This window comes from Sinocyclocheilus grahami, unplaced genomic scaffold (assembly GCF_001515645.1).
Source record: "Sinocyclocheilus grahami isolate Dianchi unplaced genomic scaffold, SAMN03320097.WGS_v1.1 scaffold126.1, whole genome shotgun sequence".
NCBI classification, from domain to species: Eukaryota; Metazoa; Chordata; class Actinopteri; order Cypriniformes; family Cyprinidae; genus Sinocyclocheilus; species Sinocyclocheilus grahami.
Window position 1 is genome coordinate 3,726,432 of NW_015505305.1, and position 19,075 is coordinate 3,745,506.

Consider the following 19,075-nt stretch of genomic DNA (forward strand, 5'->3'; position numbering starts at 1 on the left):
GAAGAATCCATCTCACCCTGGCTCCTTTCTCTCCGTTGGCTCCTGGGAATCCGGGGAAACCGTTAGAACCCTGCAAATCAAAGAAAACGACTTAAGCGAGGAAGAGAAGGCAGCAGGACCTGCATATTAATGATGGATAAACTCCAAGAGTTCCGACTCTCCTGCTGATTCTGACAGTTATGTTACAATCTGTTAGCATTAGCATCTTTGGCTTTGCTACTCCCACAGTAGAGTTTTAAATAGCTGTGAGACTGCTTTGTCCCTATTGTTGGCAAGCTTTTTTCTCAGAATAATTCAGCGGTTGAAAGATAGCCTTTGAATGCTTATGATATATCCCAAGATAAACAAGACCGATCTCGATGATCAGTTTCCTTGTTTTATTTGCACAAGACTAAGCACAGGAGAGCTTCAGGAAGGGATCGCTTGTCAGTGCGGAAATACAACAGGGTCCACCGAGGACAGAGATCCAGACATTGGACGAAAACAAATGGCCACTCAGTCAGATAAACAACCAAACAGAGTTAATATTAAGAGTCACTACTGATGAGTCTTAATTGCTCTCATTCTCAACTCTTGTCTGTCTCGTTCTCTCATTTTCAATGCAGTAAATTAAAAACAGCTTACCCACGTTCCTCAATCCTGGCAGCGGTATAAGCATTCAAGAAAGAAAATCAATAGATTGTTTTACACATTCATACTAAGGCCAGGCCTCAGAGTCGGGTCCTGCAGAAATCAGGTTTGATTTACCACAAAGCATATTATGAAACTGTAAAGGTGAGACAATGACGAATAAGCAATGATACTCTATAAAAAATGCCACAACTTTGACGCCAGTAACCACTCAGACAGTGATGGCTGGTCTTCAAAAGTGCACTTCATGATAATTTGAGAGTTGGCAGGCTGTGTGAATCCATTCCAGAGATGATGGCATGTCAAAGTGCTTGTAATCACATCACTTGTCTGTCGTTCGTTAATGCTGCTAAATAGAAGCGAATTTACGAGACTGTAAATTTACCACCGGAGTCAGCACCTCTGCTAGGACTGGGCTTTATTCCATCTAATTAAAGTAAATTCAAGATAGGTGTCATTTCTACTCCACTATCGGCACCAAAATTAACTGCAAAAATAGTGAATGAGACAAACAAAATCTGACACAATTGGTGGAGCCTGTGTCGAGTCAACTGGCACATGCAAACAAACAGAATAAGGTTTTGACAGCCTAACACCTCCAATATGTGTACTTAAATAATACAGTATGTTAAAAGGGGTGGTCTGCAGAAAAGTTTAGAGAAAAATACTGGAAAAAAGTGAAATTTTAAATTAAATTTAAATGAAAAATGAATAAATTCATAAATACTAAATAAATCATAATATTTACAGAATTTGACACTGTCTTTATAATATATTTTTAGTGACAATACCAAGGAATGTATTTATTTCCAAAAATAGCCTTCATCAGTGGTTGAAAATTTCATTAAGTTGTACATATTCTGAAAGTACATATTCTAAAATAAAATCAAATAAAAGAATTCATGTTAATAAATAATTCATACATGTTAATATTTACAGAATTTGGAATTGTTGTCGTTATATCTTTTTAGATGACGGAGCTTTCATTAATGGCTGGAAATTAAGTTTCAAATTTAACTTCATTAAATTAATCACATTCTGAAAGTACACATTTTTGGATGCAGCAAAAATCTTCCAATAGCATAAGAATATATTTTAATTAAAAAAAAATTATATTCCAAGAAAACAAGTTTTATTATCTTGTGCAGTTTTAATTCTCATGTATATTTATCTTATTTTAGAATGTTTTAGGACACAAAAAATACTGATTATAAATCATAAATGACTGTGAAGCGCACTCCATATTAATTTACCAAGCAACATACCAAACTGTATACTGAAAACTCAGAGTCTTCCCAGTTGTACCAACTAGGTGCCTGTAATGACACCAGTGTTTGTCATAGAAGGTCTCCAGACCTCCAAGGCCACTTAAGGTCTAGTTTGGGGCTGGCTTGAGCCAGATTGGGTACTGCTGTTACAGCTGATGCTGTTGTTGATGAAAGGCACTGAGGTCGGACACAGGCAACCGTGCTCCAACTTCTCCTCACTGCCTGCGTGACCAGCATCCCCAACAGCACAGGGAACAATCCTGGCATGAGCTGCTCATTTGAAAAAAGTCTCACTCAGTGCAGCATGCATAATGCATTCTCAGGAGGGCATTAGTTCATGCTAATGAGCCAAGTTGTTGTTTAGCTCATAAGTGAAACAATTGTGATGCAGGTACAGGTGTCATGTTCAATTTAAGTGCATACCTTTGGCCCTTGACGTCCTGGATAGCCGGGCAATCCCGGAACACCAAGTTTGCCCTGATGGAAAACAAGCCAAGGATCATTAGTGCAAGAACATCTCTGGACAAACAAACATCTCATTTGATAATAGTAATATTCCAAACACAAACCCCACATCACTTCCTGATGCCCTATGCATTGGTAATCAACTAATAATGGTAATCTGTAATTAACAAGCAGCGTACCTTTTCTCCAGCAGGTCCCAGGGGTCCAGATTCACCGTTGGGACCCGCACGACCCTTCGGGCCCTCTGGTCCATCCTCACCTCTGGGTCCAGCCAATCCAAATTCACCCTGAACATACACAGAAATCCAGCCAATCAGTGCGGCCCTTCATGGGATAAAATTAGGATGGACACTGTTTATTTACCCTGTCGCCTTTGAGACCCATGTCTCCCTTGAAACCCGGGAAACCATCCTCGCCCTGAAAAGTAGGATGAAACATTAGGGAAAACATATAGAGTGATGAAGCTATAACTTCTGCATATAAATACAGCACTATTAATTCTTTAGCATTGTACTAGATCTCCACCTGCTGACAATAATGCAGTACTGCAACACGGTCAATGATTTCATTCAGTCTAGAAGTTACATATATGGAATAAATTGAACTAAACCTGTGCTAAAAGCTCGATGGGTGCTAATGGCTAAAAATAAGCTAGCTGCTAAATGTATGCTAATCTGGGATTGAATTCTCATTCTCTGTCACTAAACATCAGTCTGAATCTTTCACACATGTATGATGCATTGTGCAACTTCTGACCACCTGACAGCGCTTGACTAAATGTGTGCTAACAGCTGAAAGGGAGCAAACATCTAAAGGTATGCTAACTGTTATGATTCATAGTGTTGATTTATGATTGAATTCTCATTCTCTGTCACTAAACATCAGTCTGAATCTTTCACACATGTATGATGCATTGTGCAACTTGTGACTACCTGACAGCACTTGACTAAATGTGTGCTAACAGCTAAAATGGAGCACATATCTAAAGGTATGCTAACTGTTATGATTCATAGTGTTGATTTATGATTGAATTCTCATTCTCATTCTCTGTCACTAAACATCAGTCTGAATCTCTCGCCTACATGTGCATGATGCATTCTGCAACTTTGTGACCACCTGACGGCATTGTCGACTCAACTAATGCCTTATTTATTTGGATATGGACACGGCTAGACACTCAGTCTTGTTATGATGGCACTACAGTATCAATCCCACCCTCAGTTGAGTGGCATTCTCAAACATTTTTTTCTACATTGTTAATTACAGCCGACTGCAATCTGGACGTAGTTAATGGTGATGAAGTGATTTTGTGTCTTGAATAAGTGTTATGACACTTTCTCTGCATGATTAAACAGCACTTATGATATGATGTTTAAGTGGAGAGAATGTGTAGTGGCTATTGGACTCTTTTTATGCAGATTTAGTGACCAGTAAGTGTCATTGCAATGATTCTTAGTACAAGCATTAACTTCTAGTGGATAGTGTGGATAAATTCTCCTTTGCCTCATTCAAAAAATATGTGTTTTTTTGCATACCTTCTCTCCTTTGCCTCCTTTCAGTCCACGGACGCCATCAGCACCCTGTAAGACAGAGAGAATGTGATCAAGCAAAGATCGAAAACTCAATGCATACCAATAAATCTCTATCAAACACAAAAAATGCCTTACCTTCACACCGCGAGGACCAGGATAGCCGATGGGGCCTTGGGGACCGGTCTGGCCCTGATAATGACACATTGAAAAATTACGAAATGTGTACGGCAAACAACAAATATCTGTGGCTGAGGTTAGCTAAACACACCGATCAGATACTTTCAAACAATGTTTTCAAAATATGAAATTGAATTAAACAGTCAAAAGAAGAAAACCATAGTCAGGGACAAATATTACTTTAGTCAGACAGCTAAAAGATCAAGACCAAATGCTCTGCAAGACACATTTGCATCAGGGAGCAATTAGCATTAGCAATTTTAACCACTTTTTAGCTGCCTGGCATTAGCATAATCCCAAAATTAAATACATTTTTATTAATAATCCATAATACAATAATATTACATATACTGTATAAATCTGATCGACCAGTACACATTCTGTTTAAATGCTCCCTAAACTTGTGTTTCCTTACCAAAGCTCCTTTCTCTCCAGGTGGACCCTCTTTACCAGGATGACCCTGTAGAATAAATACAGATAATTAATATAAAGTGACAGCTGAAAGACGTATGTCTCTTTAGTGTGTGACATTAGCTATAGTTCTCAAAGTTTGTTATAAATAGTTTGTGTTTTGAGTCGCTTGAGCTGCAGATTCAACATGCATCTTTGCTATGATGCTTCTATACTATCAATTATGTCAGCAAGCAAAATGTGTAAGATAGACAATTAGTTATGGTCTTTGTCCAATTTATAGACAATAGGCTGTGAAATATGTAGTAGTTTAGCAGACATGAATCACTTGATATATCAGTATCACTGATACTTACAGAAGGTCCATCTGCACCAGGCAATCCAGGCAAACCAGACCTTCCATGAGGACCCTGTATGAAGAGACAGAGAAAAAGAACTTCGATTGGATTAAGAAGAATTTCTAAGACCACAGATGCCCTACAGGAAATAACATGCACTGAATCATGAAAAATAAAATACGCTCGAAAATGAATGCTACAGAAATAAATGCATGCTCCAGTGATGTTTTGAGACTAAGTCACATCTATCCTGCACCAAAGCTCATTTTGAATTTATTTGTGTATCCAAAGCAAAAGAGCAAGAAATATAAATATAAGTGATTGATAACACCGCCTGCAGAATGTTTGCGGAATGGAATCAAATACTTGCTTTTTACTAAATTCAGGGTGCTGATTGCAAAATTAGTGCATGTTTTGCTCTGGCATGTTACACTTTCTCAAAAAAATATAAATGTCTCAAATACATTTCATAGCATTTTTGCTTTTGACTACCATTTATAAGGTGAAGAAGTCTTGTATTATCCTTTTATTACCAGAAAAACGGTAACAAATACACGATTCCTAGCTTCCTCAGAGCCAAGTTACTATTATTTGTTCAATTATCAGCTGATTTTCACATATATAAATGATTCTGAAGACATTATGATTTTTACACTCCTTCGCAGATTATAAATTAAATGATGTATTATGAATACTTTTTTATCATTAAAACTGAATCTTTATGACCTTTTTTCTTTTTATGAGTGCATTGAATAAATTTGAAAAATTCTTCTTCTTTTTTTAGCTTAGCATCATTTTGGACTTTTTTGCTAAGTTTTCTCAGCAGATTTTTTTTTTCAAGGTGCAGGGTTGTGTAATAATAAATAAACCAACAATTTTATATCACCATGATATGTTACATATCTTTCTTTTTGGTCTCAATCTGTTTAAAGGAAACTCCTGAGAATTATATGCATGAAAAACACGAAATACTTACTTTTTCTCCAGGCGGTCCGATGGGGCCCTGTGGACCTGGAAGACCCTGCACAACAGAAAACAGACAGCAAATGTCAAGCTTTGTTGCCATGGCAGCAGGGCGGGGAGAGATAGAGGGGTAGGTGTGTGGTAGAGAGGAGCCCAAACTGATGACTAACACCCAATAATGGACTTATTGTATTGTCCCTGTGTGTGTGTGTTGGCAGGGTCACTCATGTTTGCACAGTGTGCTTGAGTGTGTGTGCATACACACGTGTGTTTACTATGTGTGTGTTTACAGTGGCTGATTCAGTGTTTTTGTGTATGTGCTGACCAGGAGTTTACTCCAGGGAAATCTGAGCTCACTGCTCTGATTCGACCGCTGCAGGTGGGGCGTTATGAATGAGATGCTTTCAGCTGCCCACTTCCTATGAGCCCAGCAGAGGCTTACAGAAATATTTCAGATAATTTCACTGTGCCCTCTGAGATTGAAAAATGATAGAGAGGATGAGAAATTGGTTAAACGAATTGGGTTAAATAATAAGTCAGATTTCAGTTGATCAAATAATTAAATATTTAAGCTTGTAAAGCAAATATATATACAGTGGGTACGGAAAGTATTCAGACCCCCTTAAATTTTTCACTCTTTGTTATATTGCTTTTTTGTTATTTTTTTTTTTGTTATTATTTTAGAATCATTGAGATATTTTAGATAATATTTTAAATTAGATTTTATTTTTTAGAATTTCTGCTTTCATGTTAATTTTGTTGTTTTTGTAATTTTTATTAGTTTTTGTTCTTGTACACACACACACGTGTGTGTGTGTGTGTGTGTGTGTGTGTGTGTGTGAATGTTTTTTAATGATTTAATTTATTATATATTGCAGATATTTGAGTATTTAATAATAAATAAAATACATAATCTATATAAATAATGTATTATTTATTATTTAGCAATATATATTAATTATTGGTGCCCCTTTTTAACATTTGTTTTTACTTTTTCATGATCTGATTAATTTCTTTGACATTTCCAAGACCATGGGAACCCTTAATATAAAAAGAAAATGTAGATGACATGGGATTGCTTGATCCAAAGTCAATCAAAATGTATCTTGCACATGAGAAACAATCCTCAAGCCTTATTATAGTAAAACCTCCGGGGTTCAGTGTCTAAAGTGTGTCTGTGTTTGTTCTCACCTGTGTTCCTGTGATTCCCTGTTGACCAGGAGGGCCCGGCTCTCCCTGGGGTCCCTGTTCAACAGAAAAAGATGGTACATGTCAACTGCACCCTAAATATGTCAAATCACCAGCAATGTTCTATATATCTCTATGTGGGCTGACATATGTGCTTTGATTGCTGATGTGAATATAATGCTAATACAGTGAACACAATGCTAATAAAATGTCTTATGGACAAAATTAATTTTAAAGTTAACAGAAAAAAAGGCTGTTATACCGTGTCAGCTTCAAGAATGCCAGTGCTACATTATGATTAAACTGTCCTCATATATTTGAAACACTCTTTTTCATGGCATATCAGTTTAGTTCTGAAAAAAAAAGCTCCTGAATATATCTGAGGGGTCACGACTTAGCGTTTATACATAGATTAATTAACTGTTGTTTTTATTAATTATAATGTGGTTCCGAAAACAGAAGATGTTTCAGATTTGACGCCAAATTCAGAGCTATTTTGTTACACAAGGTTTATTCGTTCACTGTGGCAGTAAGAAATGAAATTTAAACTTGACAGTAGTCCTAGTATAGATACATAAAGGCTGAAACATGTGTAAAACCCACTCAACAAGTAGCCTATCATCAGCATCAGCTACACTGATTTTATCAACAAAATGCCAGGTTTACGAGATCCATGTCTCTTACCATGTTTCCTTTGGGACCCTGTGGACCATCAACACCAGCAATGCCCTGCAGAAATCAATTGTAAAAGATTAGAAGTGGGCAATCAGCATCAGATCCACACGATTCTAAATTAAAAATCACTTACAGGTTGTCCAGGAACTCCAGGAGGGCCTCTAGGGCCGAGCAGACCTCGTGGCCCCTGAGATAAAAAGAAATGAGAAGGTTCTGATTAAAAAGACCAAGTATTCTCTTCTGAATTTTAATAGGAATCATGATAAGCTGTTGAGTGACTCTGCCCTCTGGTGGCAAACTGGAAATAAAACATAAAAAAATAAAAAAATACAAGGTGAGACACACTTACACTTTCACCAGCAAGTCCTCTTGGTCCAATCTCTCCATCTTCTCCCTGTAAAGGTGGAAGAAGTGAAGAAGTGAAGAGAATATGGATATTCTAATAGTTGAAACTGATGAGAAGGACGTTTCTTCAGTTAATTCAGAAAAGCACTTACCCTTGGTCCGTCCTCTCCGTGAGGTCCAGGGGGACCAAGAGGACCGTTCTCACCCTGCCAGAAAGAGACAGTCATACTTTATTACATCCAACTTAATATATAATCTTTTCACCTTTGCTAGAAAGTGATCTAGGGAGCCATTTTGGATCCTATTAGTATTACCTGTGTTGACAGGGGAAAAGGCTGGAAATACCCTACTGTAGATTTTCCAGAGTAGAAGGCTCTTCATTTCACGTTGGAAGTGCTCATGATTCTTCTCGGTATCATTATTTATTATATATCCATAGTACAAGGAAGAACAAAATTGTCAGCTAATGTTTGACGCCCTTGTTTCCAATGTACAATAAGGATACTATTATTTTGTTATTATTGTTGTTGAAAAAAAGTTGCTAAAAAATACGATTTCAAATGCTAACTAGAGAGCATAAAATGTACTTGTTTGCGGCAATTAATTTATGTTATTTATTTTTTTGTTTTAAATTATATTTAGTTATTTAATATGTAACAATATATATTAATTGTCCAAATTGTCCAGTATTTTTATTAATTTAATTTTAACACAACATACAGAGTTACCACATGTCCCTCCAAAATAGGAGTTGCACCTAAAAGATAATTTAGTAATTAGCATATTGTTGTGAATCATTGCTCTGAAAAAATAGTTGTGAATCTCTTCTACTTTTCAAAGCCCCTTCTATACAGCCTGATCATTTACTGCATTTGTCAGTTGAATTGTTTTGTATGCATTCATACTCACCCTGTGTCCCTTCTCACCGGGCAGACCTGGAAGCCCATCAAAACCTCTGTCACCCTTTGAAGAAGATGAGGTAAAAAAAAAATCAAACAATATATTTATAGGTACTATTTCGCATATGGCATATATGTGGGTGAGAATATCTCTTGTACCTTAGATCCAGATTCTCCAGGCATTCCACGGGCCCCATCGGTTCCAGCACGACCCTGTCACAGAAAGATCAGAGAAGATATGACTACTGGAAACCATTATGTGTTCATACGCTAACCGAAGACTCATTCAAGTGAATGCAAAAATGAATAATCTTTTGTGTGTGTGAAAAATAAAGAGAAATATCTTACTCTCTTGCCAAGTTTTCCCATTTGCCCTGGTGGGCCTTGGATACCCCTCGGACCCTATGATGGAAAGATATATGATTATTTAAGTAAGTAAGTAGATAATTAGGTAGGATGACCTTGGGTGGTGAGAAATGCTGTCTTACCTGAGGACCATGGTCTCCACTCTCTCCTTTCAGTCCAGGAGAACCTGGTAGACCCTAAATGTAGTTGACACCAGAGAGAGATGTATTAGACCAAGACTAGACCAAACCAACATGTTTTTAACACAGTTACAGAAAGATCGAAATGCCTGCACTATATACAAAGAAACAGCAGGTGGCAATATTTCCCAGCATATACAATTCCCGTTCTTCACTCTCCTGGAGAATCAAAGCCCTGAATAAAAATACTAAAGTTAATGTAGTTGACACAATGAGCTGGATTTGTTTTAAAAGCTAGTTATTGCATTTTTACTAGGGAATTGTGCTGTTTCTTTAGCACAGCACCAGATGAAGCTGAATACTTAGAAAAGCAACTGTTGATTTTGAAATTGCTGTAATTCCAGACAGACTGTCCTAGTTTTTTTCTTACTTATTTCAAAGATAATTCGAGAGTTGAGTTTTGCATTTATTTCTAAAAGTACACCCTACTATAAGGAACCATTTGGAAACGTGAAGATTCTCATTTGTCTGCTTTTTAAATGACACATCTAGGAAAGACCAGCACGGCCGGGCGGACCCTGGGGAAGCAGGAAGAGCGGGAGAGAAAGAGAGAAGGGATAAATCAGTAATTTGACACTTCTTGACTTGACAACACACAGGTAAGAGAATGCCAAGACAGGAATGAGATAGGGAGGGAGATCGAACAGAGATAGAGAGACCCTCTCACTTCCATTACCCTTTAGTGAAGTTGTCCATTTTAAAGATACTGATTGTTTTCATTTTCTAGCTCATGAGCACTGGGGGATATTACTGTGTAATAATTACTCTTGCCTAAACAACATTTCATATCCCTGTCCAGATGGTTCCCTGTTGTCTCCACCAAGTCCAGTCACAACAAACTATCCCACTGTTTCACTCTTGCTACAAGTTTAGCTTGGGAAGATGTTAAATAACACTAATAAACAACCTGAAGTGTACAGGTCTTAGTTTGACAAAATCATTAACAGGAAGTACTCAAGATCTCACATTATATCGATATGCATTTCATTGCCTTTTGTGGTTTAGCAGTCTTGTATTGTAATGATCTTTTCTTTATTTTCACTGATAAAATTAACTGTATTCTGATTCAAACAAGTTATTTAGTTTCTTCATTTGCGTTCTTGTGTGTGTATTGTTTCTGTTAGAGAGTGTATTTACGTAGATGTAAATTACCCATAATACAAACCTAACATCAGAACCCTAGACAGACTTTGGAGTTGGTTTGGGAATGTCTAATGATAATTGTCCTCAAACAGTTTAAGGCAATAGATGTTTTTTTGTGAGCAATGTATGTATTTTGCATACAGAAATAGATTGAGGGTAGCGTGCTGCATTTAATCAGAAATTTTGTCCGATTTGCCTACTGAACAATGACTGCTCATTCTGAAGTAACTTGAATTACTGGGAACATGCTTTGACTGGGAACTGTCTTTAATCTGTGTTTCTAAATAAAGCAACTCAGGGTTTCACACCTGAAATTAGTATTATGTTTTGTTTACTGACACATTTTCATACAGTCCTGCAGTTAGACTGTTTTTCTGAGCCTTTCTTGCTTAGTCTCCAACACAAGTTTTTCTCAAGCCTGATAGGAGACAATCTGTGTCTCATTATGTTTATCACAGATTTCATTTGACATGCCTCATTTCCCACTTAATAACTGTAGATTTTTTTTCAGTGACTAATGACATTTCTGTAAAACAAAATATGACAAAAGAAAGATTAAGACCTAAACCTTAACCAAACCTTGTTAATGTTCTGAAAATACCTGTGGTTGGCATAAGTAAATATAGCCTGGAGTCAGAGACTAGAACAAATTCTTACCCTGTCACCAGAATCTCCGGCTGAACCAGGGGGGCCTTGTAAACCTGGAGGGCCTGGAAGACCCTAAAGACAAAAATAAAATAGAGTAAACAGACAGACCAGAGCACAATGATGACCCAATTACTGATGAGGGCAAAAATGCAGGTAACTTACAGCAGGTCCAGGTAGTCCAGCAGGTCCTTCAATCAGCATTCCCTATATATGAATCACAACAAAACCAGAATAAAACAAACTGACCAGAACAAATTACAGCATCAAATGAATGAATGAATATTTATAAACTAATCTCAATGTTGTTCCAAAGGTGATGAATGCCCAGAATTAGCTTTCAATCACTCACCGGCTCAATCACTGCAGGTTCTCCTTTTTCTCCCTTCTGACCCAGAACAGCACCGCCACCCAACTGCAAACATACAGCAGAGGTTAGACAGAACAAATGATAGAACTATAGATAAAGTAGATAGAATAATAGATAGAACAACAGAGATACAGAGAGAGATATAGACATACAAATAGATAGGTAGATAGATAGATAGATAGATAGATAGATAGATAGATAGATAGATAGATAGATAGATAGATAGATAGATAGATAGATAGATAGATAGATAGATAGGGTTAATGTTGGTGCAGAGTGCTAAGTGTATGCAGTGTAAAAATACATATGAATATGAAAAGTGCTAAAAAAAGATGCTAAATTCGGTAACATTTCACTTTAATGACCAATTCTCACTATTAACTAGTTGCTTATTAGCATGCATATTACTAGCATATTGGCTCTTTATTAGTACTTATAAAGCATTATTCTAGATCCCTTTATATCATATTTTAGATCCCTCAATCCAACCCCACACTGCAAAAAAATGCTTTTCTATCTTAGATGTTTTGTCGTTTCCAGCCAAAATATCAAAAAATTCTTAAATCAAGAAGGATTTTCTAGACAAGTAAAAATTATTGCTTTGTTTTCAGAAAAAAAAAACAAGTCAAAATTAAGTGAGTTTTTGCTTGAAACAAGCAAAATAATCTGCCAATGGGGTAAGCAAAATAATCTTATTTCAAACAGAAAATTAACAATTTAACAACTACCTTAATAACTATCAAGAAGCTGCAAATTAGGTGTTTATTGACGTCTGAGATTAACAAGATGGAAACTGTGTAACCTGCAATGTAATGGACAGGATCTGATGCTGTCAAACCTTTGCTCATGTGACCTGTAAGATACAGGTGCTGGAGTGTTTGACGGAGGGGAAGTATGAGCTTCTTAAGTGGGAGGAGGTGGAGAAAGGTGTGTCTGAACAGACAGCTGGGTCTGTGGTATGGGGTAATTACCGTATCCCGGGGCAATATGGGAGATAAGACGCTGACAGTCAGAGAGTTCAAACCATAGTTGGTATGAGAGTGTGCATGTAAGTGATCTGTGAATGACTATATGATCGATGTGATCTATAACGTACACAGAGACGGGAGGGAGAGAAAACCAATACGCACAAGAGGAAGAAGTGTAGTGGTCTGTATGTTTCAAAACATGCTAATCACATCCAGTAAAGAAAGGTAAGTATAAACCAACGCACCGAACAAAAAAAAATGGATGGACCCCATGCAAAATAGTGCACTACAAAGCCAACAATGCATGCTAGATTCCCATATCCAACAATCCGAGTACTGGGCGACACCCTCATTTGGGGGGTCAGTACTTACGTCCAACGTCACTTCTGTTTCAGCGATATCTTTTTCTGCGGCAACCCCTGGCCCAAAACTGTCCTCGTAAGCGGATGTAGGGTTTGGAGCCACATTGCCAAACTCATCGTACGCCCCATACTCATATTGATTTTTGTCAAGCCCAGTCACATCATATTCCTTAAGATCATACTCCTTAAAGTCATACGCGTCCACTCCAATGGAGTCGGCAGTGCTGCTGGGCAGCGCGGCCTCTGGGGCAGCGGTTGGATCCAGACCAGCCTGGGGTGTCTCAGTGACATAGTCACTGAAAACGTCCTCTTCCACAGCCTTATTATACCCAAGCAATGCGGCCGGGCAGAGGGGGAGGGAGTTTGAGCAACGGAGGGAAGATGGATGTTAGTTTAAGCAGTTAAAGCAAATACTACTGTATCTAATGCAAAGCAGGAGAAAAAATTATTTCATAAGATATATTTATTAAAAATAGCACAAGGTAACACTTCTTTGTCTCATTCAATGCAAATATATCAGATGATTTGGATTGGATACAAGGATTTGGATTAATTTGTGAGATGAGAATATAAGGCACAAATTAGATCTGGTTAAGTAAATCACAACATTATACAAGTTACATTAATGGATAGATATAATCAGCAATGTGCATGTATAAAGACACATAATGTATGTTTATAACAGTTAAGAATGATAAAAACAGTTCTGATTTAATAGAAATGCTGTTATATGCAAATGAGATGCTAAAAAGTATATTTCAACACTTAAACGTTTCTTAATAATTTTTTGTATCTTTTATGAATGTGTGTTCAAATTTTGGGGGACAGATAAAGTGTTAACTTAATTATATAAAAAGCATTATATTTACATATTTAATAATTACACATAGAAGTTTAGGATAGACTTTAAGATATTCCTGTCTTTTTGCCACAATAAACATGTTATGTTTAGAGGTGAAAAAAGAAGACAGAAATAAATTATGTAAGTCTAAAATGACATTATAATGCTTATGAATACACACACTAATGCATTAATGATGTGATCAAATGCAGGAACAGATCAAATTCAACCTTCAACCTAATTATGTTTCTTTATCAGAGGTCCTCATCTTTGGGTCACTTACTGAGGGAACTGTTTGGAATGGGACAAATTATCTTCTCAATGATATTTAGGCATAGAAAATGGGCAACCAGTCAACATCTAAGCAACCAATTCCAAAACTCCTGCCAAAAAGACAAACATATATAGTTTTGCTGTGTGATCAATTCACTGCTTTAAATGTAGATAGGATGGATGCACATTCATAAATTGCTGATTTTTTTTAATGCAGCCTTAAATATCATTGATATCCACAACAGAAAGCTGAAAACCAACTTCATGACAATCCACTAAGAAATATCTACTTGATATTCAAGACAAGTCCAAAGTTTCAGACCGGAAAGCATCACAGGAAGTGGATTGGCTAAATTTAGAACTTGGCAGTTTTATGGTGAATATCAGCTTTATGTTGTTGGATAAAACAGTTCCCTTGCAGTGACAGTCCCAGAGTCATAAAACAGAACAATTGCCATGAATTGTTTTGTTTTTGTCATCTCATATCAAATACTTCCTCGTCAAACGTGCTCCTGGATTTTTCCCATTTCTGTCCCACATTTTAGTTGCCCTACCATCATAGTATATAATCAAATGATTACCTGGTTTGGTCCAGTGGTTGCGACAGGAGACTGAGTTTTGGAAGCATCTACTGTTCCGTAGTCAAGTTCACTGTCTGTATAGTACTCCCCATCTACATTGTTAGGCTACAGCAGATTCATAGTGAGAAGAAAAGAGGAAGAAGATCAGAAAGGAGGAATTAACACAGTTCAAGCAGTTCCACAAGCATTTCAGGCCGGATCCACGAGGACGGCACCTAGAGAAAGGGGGCGGACGGTACGCTCAGACTATCATCAAAGATCACCCTCACCGAAAGAGAGATCTTGATGGATTCTGACATGAGCTATGCTTGTACTATTACCCCTAGAATGGCTTTTCTTGGTGGCGGTGGCAGGTATCCATATCTTTTCTTCTTAGGGGCTAACTTTTTAGCCTGTTTTGGCTCCTGGTACTTATATGGTTTGGAAAAAGATTTAGGGGACTTTCTCGTCCTCTTCGTTTTCATGGAGATACTACGTTTCACTCTCTGGAAAAAGGTTATGGTGAAGGGAAAAAGACACAACACATCAAAATATCTGTGTTAGAATATAAATAAGTTCCCATTTTTATAAACATGGCTTTCTTAGTTAAATTCAGGATAACTTGGTATACACCATCCTTCAAAAGCTTTCAGGCTTGCTTCCAAGAACGGTTATCTCAAAACTAATCAAAGCGACCCATGTTCGAAAAAACGGCCATCATTTGACTCCTAAGTTCACAGAATATCTCTTTATTATTATTAAACCCAGTACAGACACACTAGAGATTGCGTTTACCAACATGGACAGACAAATATACACTACATGGGCAAAAGTATGTGAACTGCTTCAGTAATTTATGGGTCTGGCTATTTAAGCTAACTAACAGGTGCTTAAAATCTAGCATACAACCATATAATCTCCTTAAACACATATTTTCAGTAGTATAGGGCGTACCAAAGTGTTAGCATCACAGGACACCTCTATGAAAACGGATTGGAAGAACTTGACTGGCCCAGACAAAGCCCACGCCACATACTTTTGCCCATGTAATTTATACAGGTCAAGGAAAGGGGGCGGGGCCACCCCATGATTGACATTACAAACACATCACACGTTTCCTGCATTTACCTGCGGCTCAGAATATTCATCTGTCGCTGTGGGGGTCGCTCCCTCATAATAATCATATAAATCACCGTATTCAACAGCAGTTGTGTACTGCACACAGGAAGAGGATGAGAGAGAGGTTAGCAAAGCATACAAACTTCATGTAGAATGTAATCTACCCTTGGGTGCATTACATACTTTGATGGTTAGGTGTACTGTATAGCTGGTTTTATACAATGCAGATGAATTAGACACAGGTTTATCATAAACAGCATATTTTCCATTTTTTGTTGCTAATGCGTCCAATTAAAGTAAGCGATGTTAAAACTAAAAACGTAAAGTGAAGGAAAACTATTATGTTTGTGTTACTCTCTACTGTGTGAGTTCAGCATATAAAGAACATACTGCATTAATTACGTTAATGTACATGTTCTGATATACAGGTGGGTGTTTAAAGCCCTATAAAAAAACTCCCTGCCTGTCTGAAGCCGAGATAACAGCCATGTGTTTGCTGCTTAGATCTATAGAAAGAGTCAAATCTATTTGATTTTATTATTTCTAACACATTTCACAGTCCTATTAGCTATAACACGTCATGTGTCAAGTAGGAACTTGTGCTGGGACAAGGGATTTTATACACACAAAAAAATGTACATACAAAATTTATAATTGGCATCATACATTGTATAGATGTTAAATGTTAAGTTTTGAATATTAAGTTAATATTAATATTAAAATTAGGTTAATATTAATAAAAAAATATTCGATTCTGCCATTTAAGGTCAGTTTATATACGCATTCATTAATTATGATGAACACATTTTAATGAATGGAATGGATGAATGGTTTTTGCTAAAGTTTATGTAGCAGCTTCTCTGTTTCTATTCCTTCACTACAAATAACGGTTGTTAGACAGCAGGAAGGCCGATAAAGCCATTGAGTCTGGCTCTCCAGGGCTTCATCCATCAAACACAAGTTTACTGTATGTTAATCGCAACCCAGTCTCATAAAAATACGTACCTCTGCGTACATTTCTGCAACACTGTTTTTACGTACCTTACAGCACGTTTCGCCGCAGTTTCAAAGAGAAATGTCCACTGAGTGGTGCTAAAACACGGGTTCAATACGTCAACCCTGGCACGTTTTTATTACGTTGATATAGGTACGTATTGCTGTGTTTTTATTACGTTTTTCAGGTACGTATTGCGGCGATTCAGAATTCAAATATCCGGGGACTGTCGCTAAAAGTTAACGCTCTGTCGTGTTGGAAATATGCCCTACACCAAACCCAACCCTAAACCTACCCGATAGTGTTAACAAATGCAAAACTGATATAAAAACACATTTTTTGATGCAACCGTGCCATTTTAACTTCCTTATATGCAGATTTGAACTGTTTTGTTGAACTGTAGTTACATGGGATTCAAACCAGAGTTCCTCGCCTCTGAAGTACGTCTCCGTACTCCGTGAGCTACCGAACAAACCTATCATCTATGAAAACCCATTGATATGAAGCTGGATATGTGCGGTGCTAACAATCAAAAGCATCCGTTTTCAAATCTCCCAGCATATTAAAAATGTTTTGAAGTCACAACATAATACTCTTCAAGTAATTGTGCAAAAATTACGCTTTATTAATCGAAACTCTGTAAATCATACTCTGTGTGAAAATAATTTAAAAGGTGTCGGAGTTTTACTGCCTCTAGTGTTCAGTTTTTTGGAAACTGCAGTGATATGTACTTATTGGTACGTATTTCGCGTCTTGCAAAAATGTGCCCCCAGGTACATATTTGCCATGAGACTGGGTTGGTTAATCCTCATACGGCATAAGAGCTCATAAAACAGCCACTGCTCTGATGATTTGGCCCTCTTCCATGGCTGGTGATCAAGTTGAGTAGGACACCATTCATGATTTATGAGCAGAGCATCTCACACACGCTCGCCGAGTCAAGATGGGAGAAAGAGGGTTATTGATTTCTCACATACAGGAAACGACCCTCTCCCTGGTTCAGCAGGATATAATTGGTTAAAATGACTTGCATTTGGTGTCTGTGTTTACAGGAGTCATCACAGTGGTCAGAAGTGGCAAGGTGTGGCTGACCTGTTGATATGTTTTTATGTACACTACCGTTCAAAAATTTCAGTCAGTAAATGTTTTTGAAAGAAATTAATACTTTTATTCATCAAGGAAGCATTAAATTGTTCAAAAGTTACAGTAAAGACTTTTACATTGTTACCAAAAATTCAATTTTAAATAAATACTGTTCTTTTGAACTTTCTAATCATCAAAGTATCCTGAAAAATCCTGGTTTCCACAAAAAATAAAGCAGCACAACTGTTGACTTGTTGAACCCCAAATCAGCACATTAGAATGATTTCTGAAGGATCATGTGACACTGAAGACTGGAGTAACGATGCTGAAAATTCAGCTTTGCCATTAAAGGAATAAATTACATTTAAAAAAATATTCAAACATAAAACAGTTGTCTTAATAGTAATAATATTTCACTATGTTACTTAGTGAAACATAGTTTTTACTGTATTTTTTTGATCAAATAAATGCAGCCTTAGTGAGCATAAGAGACCTTTAAAAACATAAAAAAAATCTTACCAACCCAAAACGTTTGAACTATAGTGTAAATGATATATTATACATTATATTATATGATTATTTTATCTATTATATTTGAAGGATGAGAGAAAATTTCCTTCCATAATGACCATTCCTGACAGTGATGTGTTGATTCTTTCATTTGTTAAATAATAATAAAAAAATATATAATAATAATAATGTAGCAAAGTATGATTTTAATTTTAAAAAGTTTTGATCATTTAACATTTTTGGCCACTACATAATTCTTGTCTTTGAGTGTTATTTCATAGTTTTGATGACTTGTATATTATTCAAACCTGTGGGTGGAAAACAACAATAAAGTATGGGTCTGTGTGTCCAATCATTTGACTGGTAGCGTCAAAAGTATCAACAACGTGCCAGACTTCCAGAAACGTTTGGTCTCCTGGATACTGCAGGAAAGACCATTTCCTCTGCTGGTCAGCGCAAAAGGTCTATACTAACCTCCTCTCCGGGCTCCTGTGCTTGCAGTGTGTCCTTGTGGGGGACGTCACAGTCTGGGCTGTAGTTTTCACAGTAGTCGTAAGCTGCTTTAGGGTCGGCCACAATCAGCAGTTGTTGGATATCACCCTGAGGGGACGAATGACAGGAAGATACATGAGATACATGTGCCAAAAAATACCTCTGTTATTAGTACTGAGACACATTTATGTAATATATTTTCTGCATGAAAAAATGACAAAGCCATCTTATCCTGGTTGGTCAAAACCAATACCAAAATACCTACTGCAGGAAATACAG

At 37.0% G+C, this 19,075-nt stretch overlaps 1 protein-coding gene across 1 annotated transcript in view; it reads right to left on the minus strand.

Moving 5' to 3' along the window:
- The window catches only part of LOC107590309 (collagen alpha-1(XI) chain-like), a 79,181-nt gene that overhangs the window by 32,949 nt on the left and 27,157 nt on the right, over positions 1 to 19,075 (minus strand). Inside the window, exons 5-30 of the mRNA XM_016279017.1 lie at positions 18,779 to 18,904; positions 15,727 to 15,813; positions 14,620 to 14,724; positions 12,935 to 13,243; positions 11,577 to 11,639; positions 11,390 to 11,431; positions 11,237 to 11,299; positions 9,931 to 9,954; positions 9,380 to 9,433; positions 9,240 to 9,293; positions 9,051 to 9,104; positions 8,902 to 8,955; positions 8,145 to 8,198; positions 7,997 to 8,041; positions 7,781 to 7,834; positions 7,657 to 7,701; positions 6,976 to 7,029; positions 5,798 to 5,842; positions 4,840 to 4,893; positions 4,488 to 4,532; positions 4,031 to 4,084; positions 3,899 to 3,943; positions 2,727 to 2,780; positions 2,543 to 2,650; positions 2,322 to 2,375; positions 17 to 70 (exon numbers count right to left, since the gene is read on the minus strand). Coding sequence (XP_016134503.1) covers positions 17 to 70; positions 2,322 to 2,375; positions 2,543 to 2,650; positions 2,727 to 2,780; positions 3,899 to 3,943; positions 4,031 to 4,084; positions 4,488 to 4,532; positions 4,840 to 4,893; positions 5,798 to 5,842; positions 6,976 to 7,029; positions 7,657 to 7,701; positions 7,781 to 7,834; positions 7,997 to 8,041; positions 8,145 to 8,198; positions 8,902 to 8,955; positions 9,051 to 9,104; positions 9,240 to 9,293; positions 9,380 to 9,433; positions 9,931 to 9,954; positions 11,237 to 11,299; positions 11,390 to 11,431; positions 11,577 to 11,639; positions 12,935 to 13,243; positions 14,620 to 14,724; positions 15,727 to 15,813; positions 18,779 to 18,904 — 1,800 coding nt within the window. The remainder of the gene's footprint in view (positions 1 to 16; positions 71 to 2,321; positions 2,376 to 2,542; positions 2,651 to 2,726; positions 2,781 to 3,898; positions 3,944 to 4,030; positions 4,085 to 4,487; positions 4,533 to 4,839; positions 4,894 to 5,797; positions 5,843 to 6,975; positions 7,030 to 7,656; positions 7,702 to 7,780; positions 7,835 to 7,996; positions 8,042 to 8,144; positions 8,199 to 8,901; positions 8,956 to 9,050; positions 9,105 to 9,239; positions 9,294 to 9,379; positions 9,434 to 9,930; positions 9,955 to 11,236; positions 11,300 to 11,389; positions 11,432 to 11,576; positions 11,640 to 12,934; positions 13,244 to 14,619; positions 14,725 to 15,726; positions 15,814 to 18,778; positions 18,905 to 19,075) is intronic.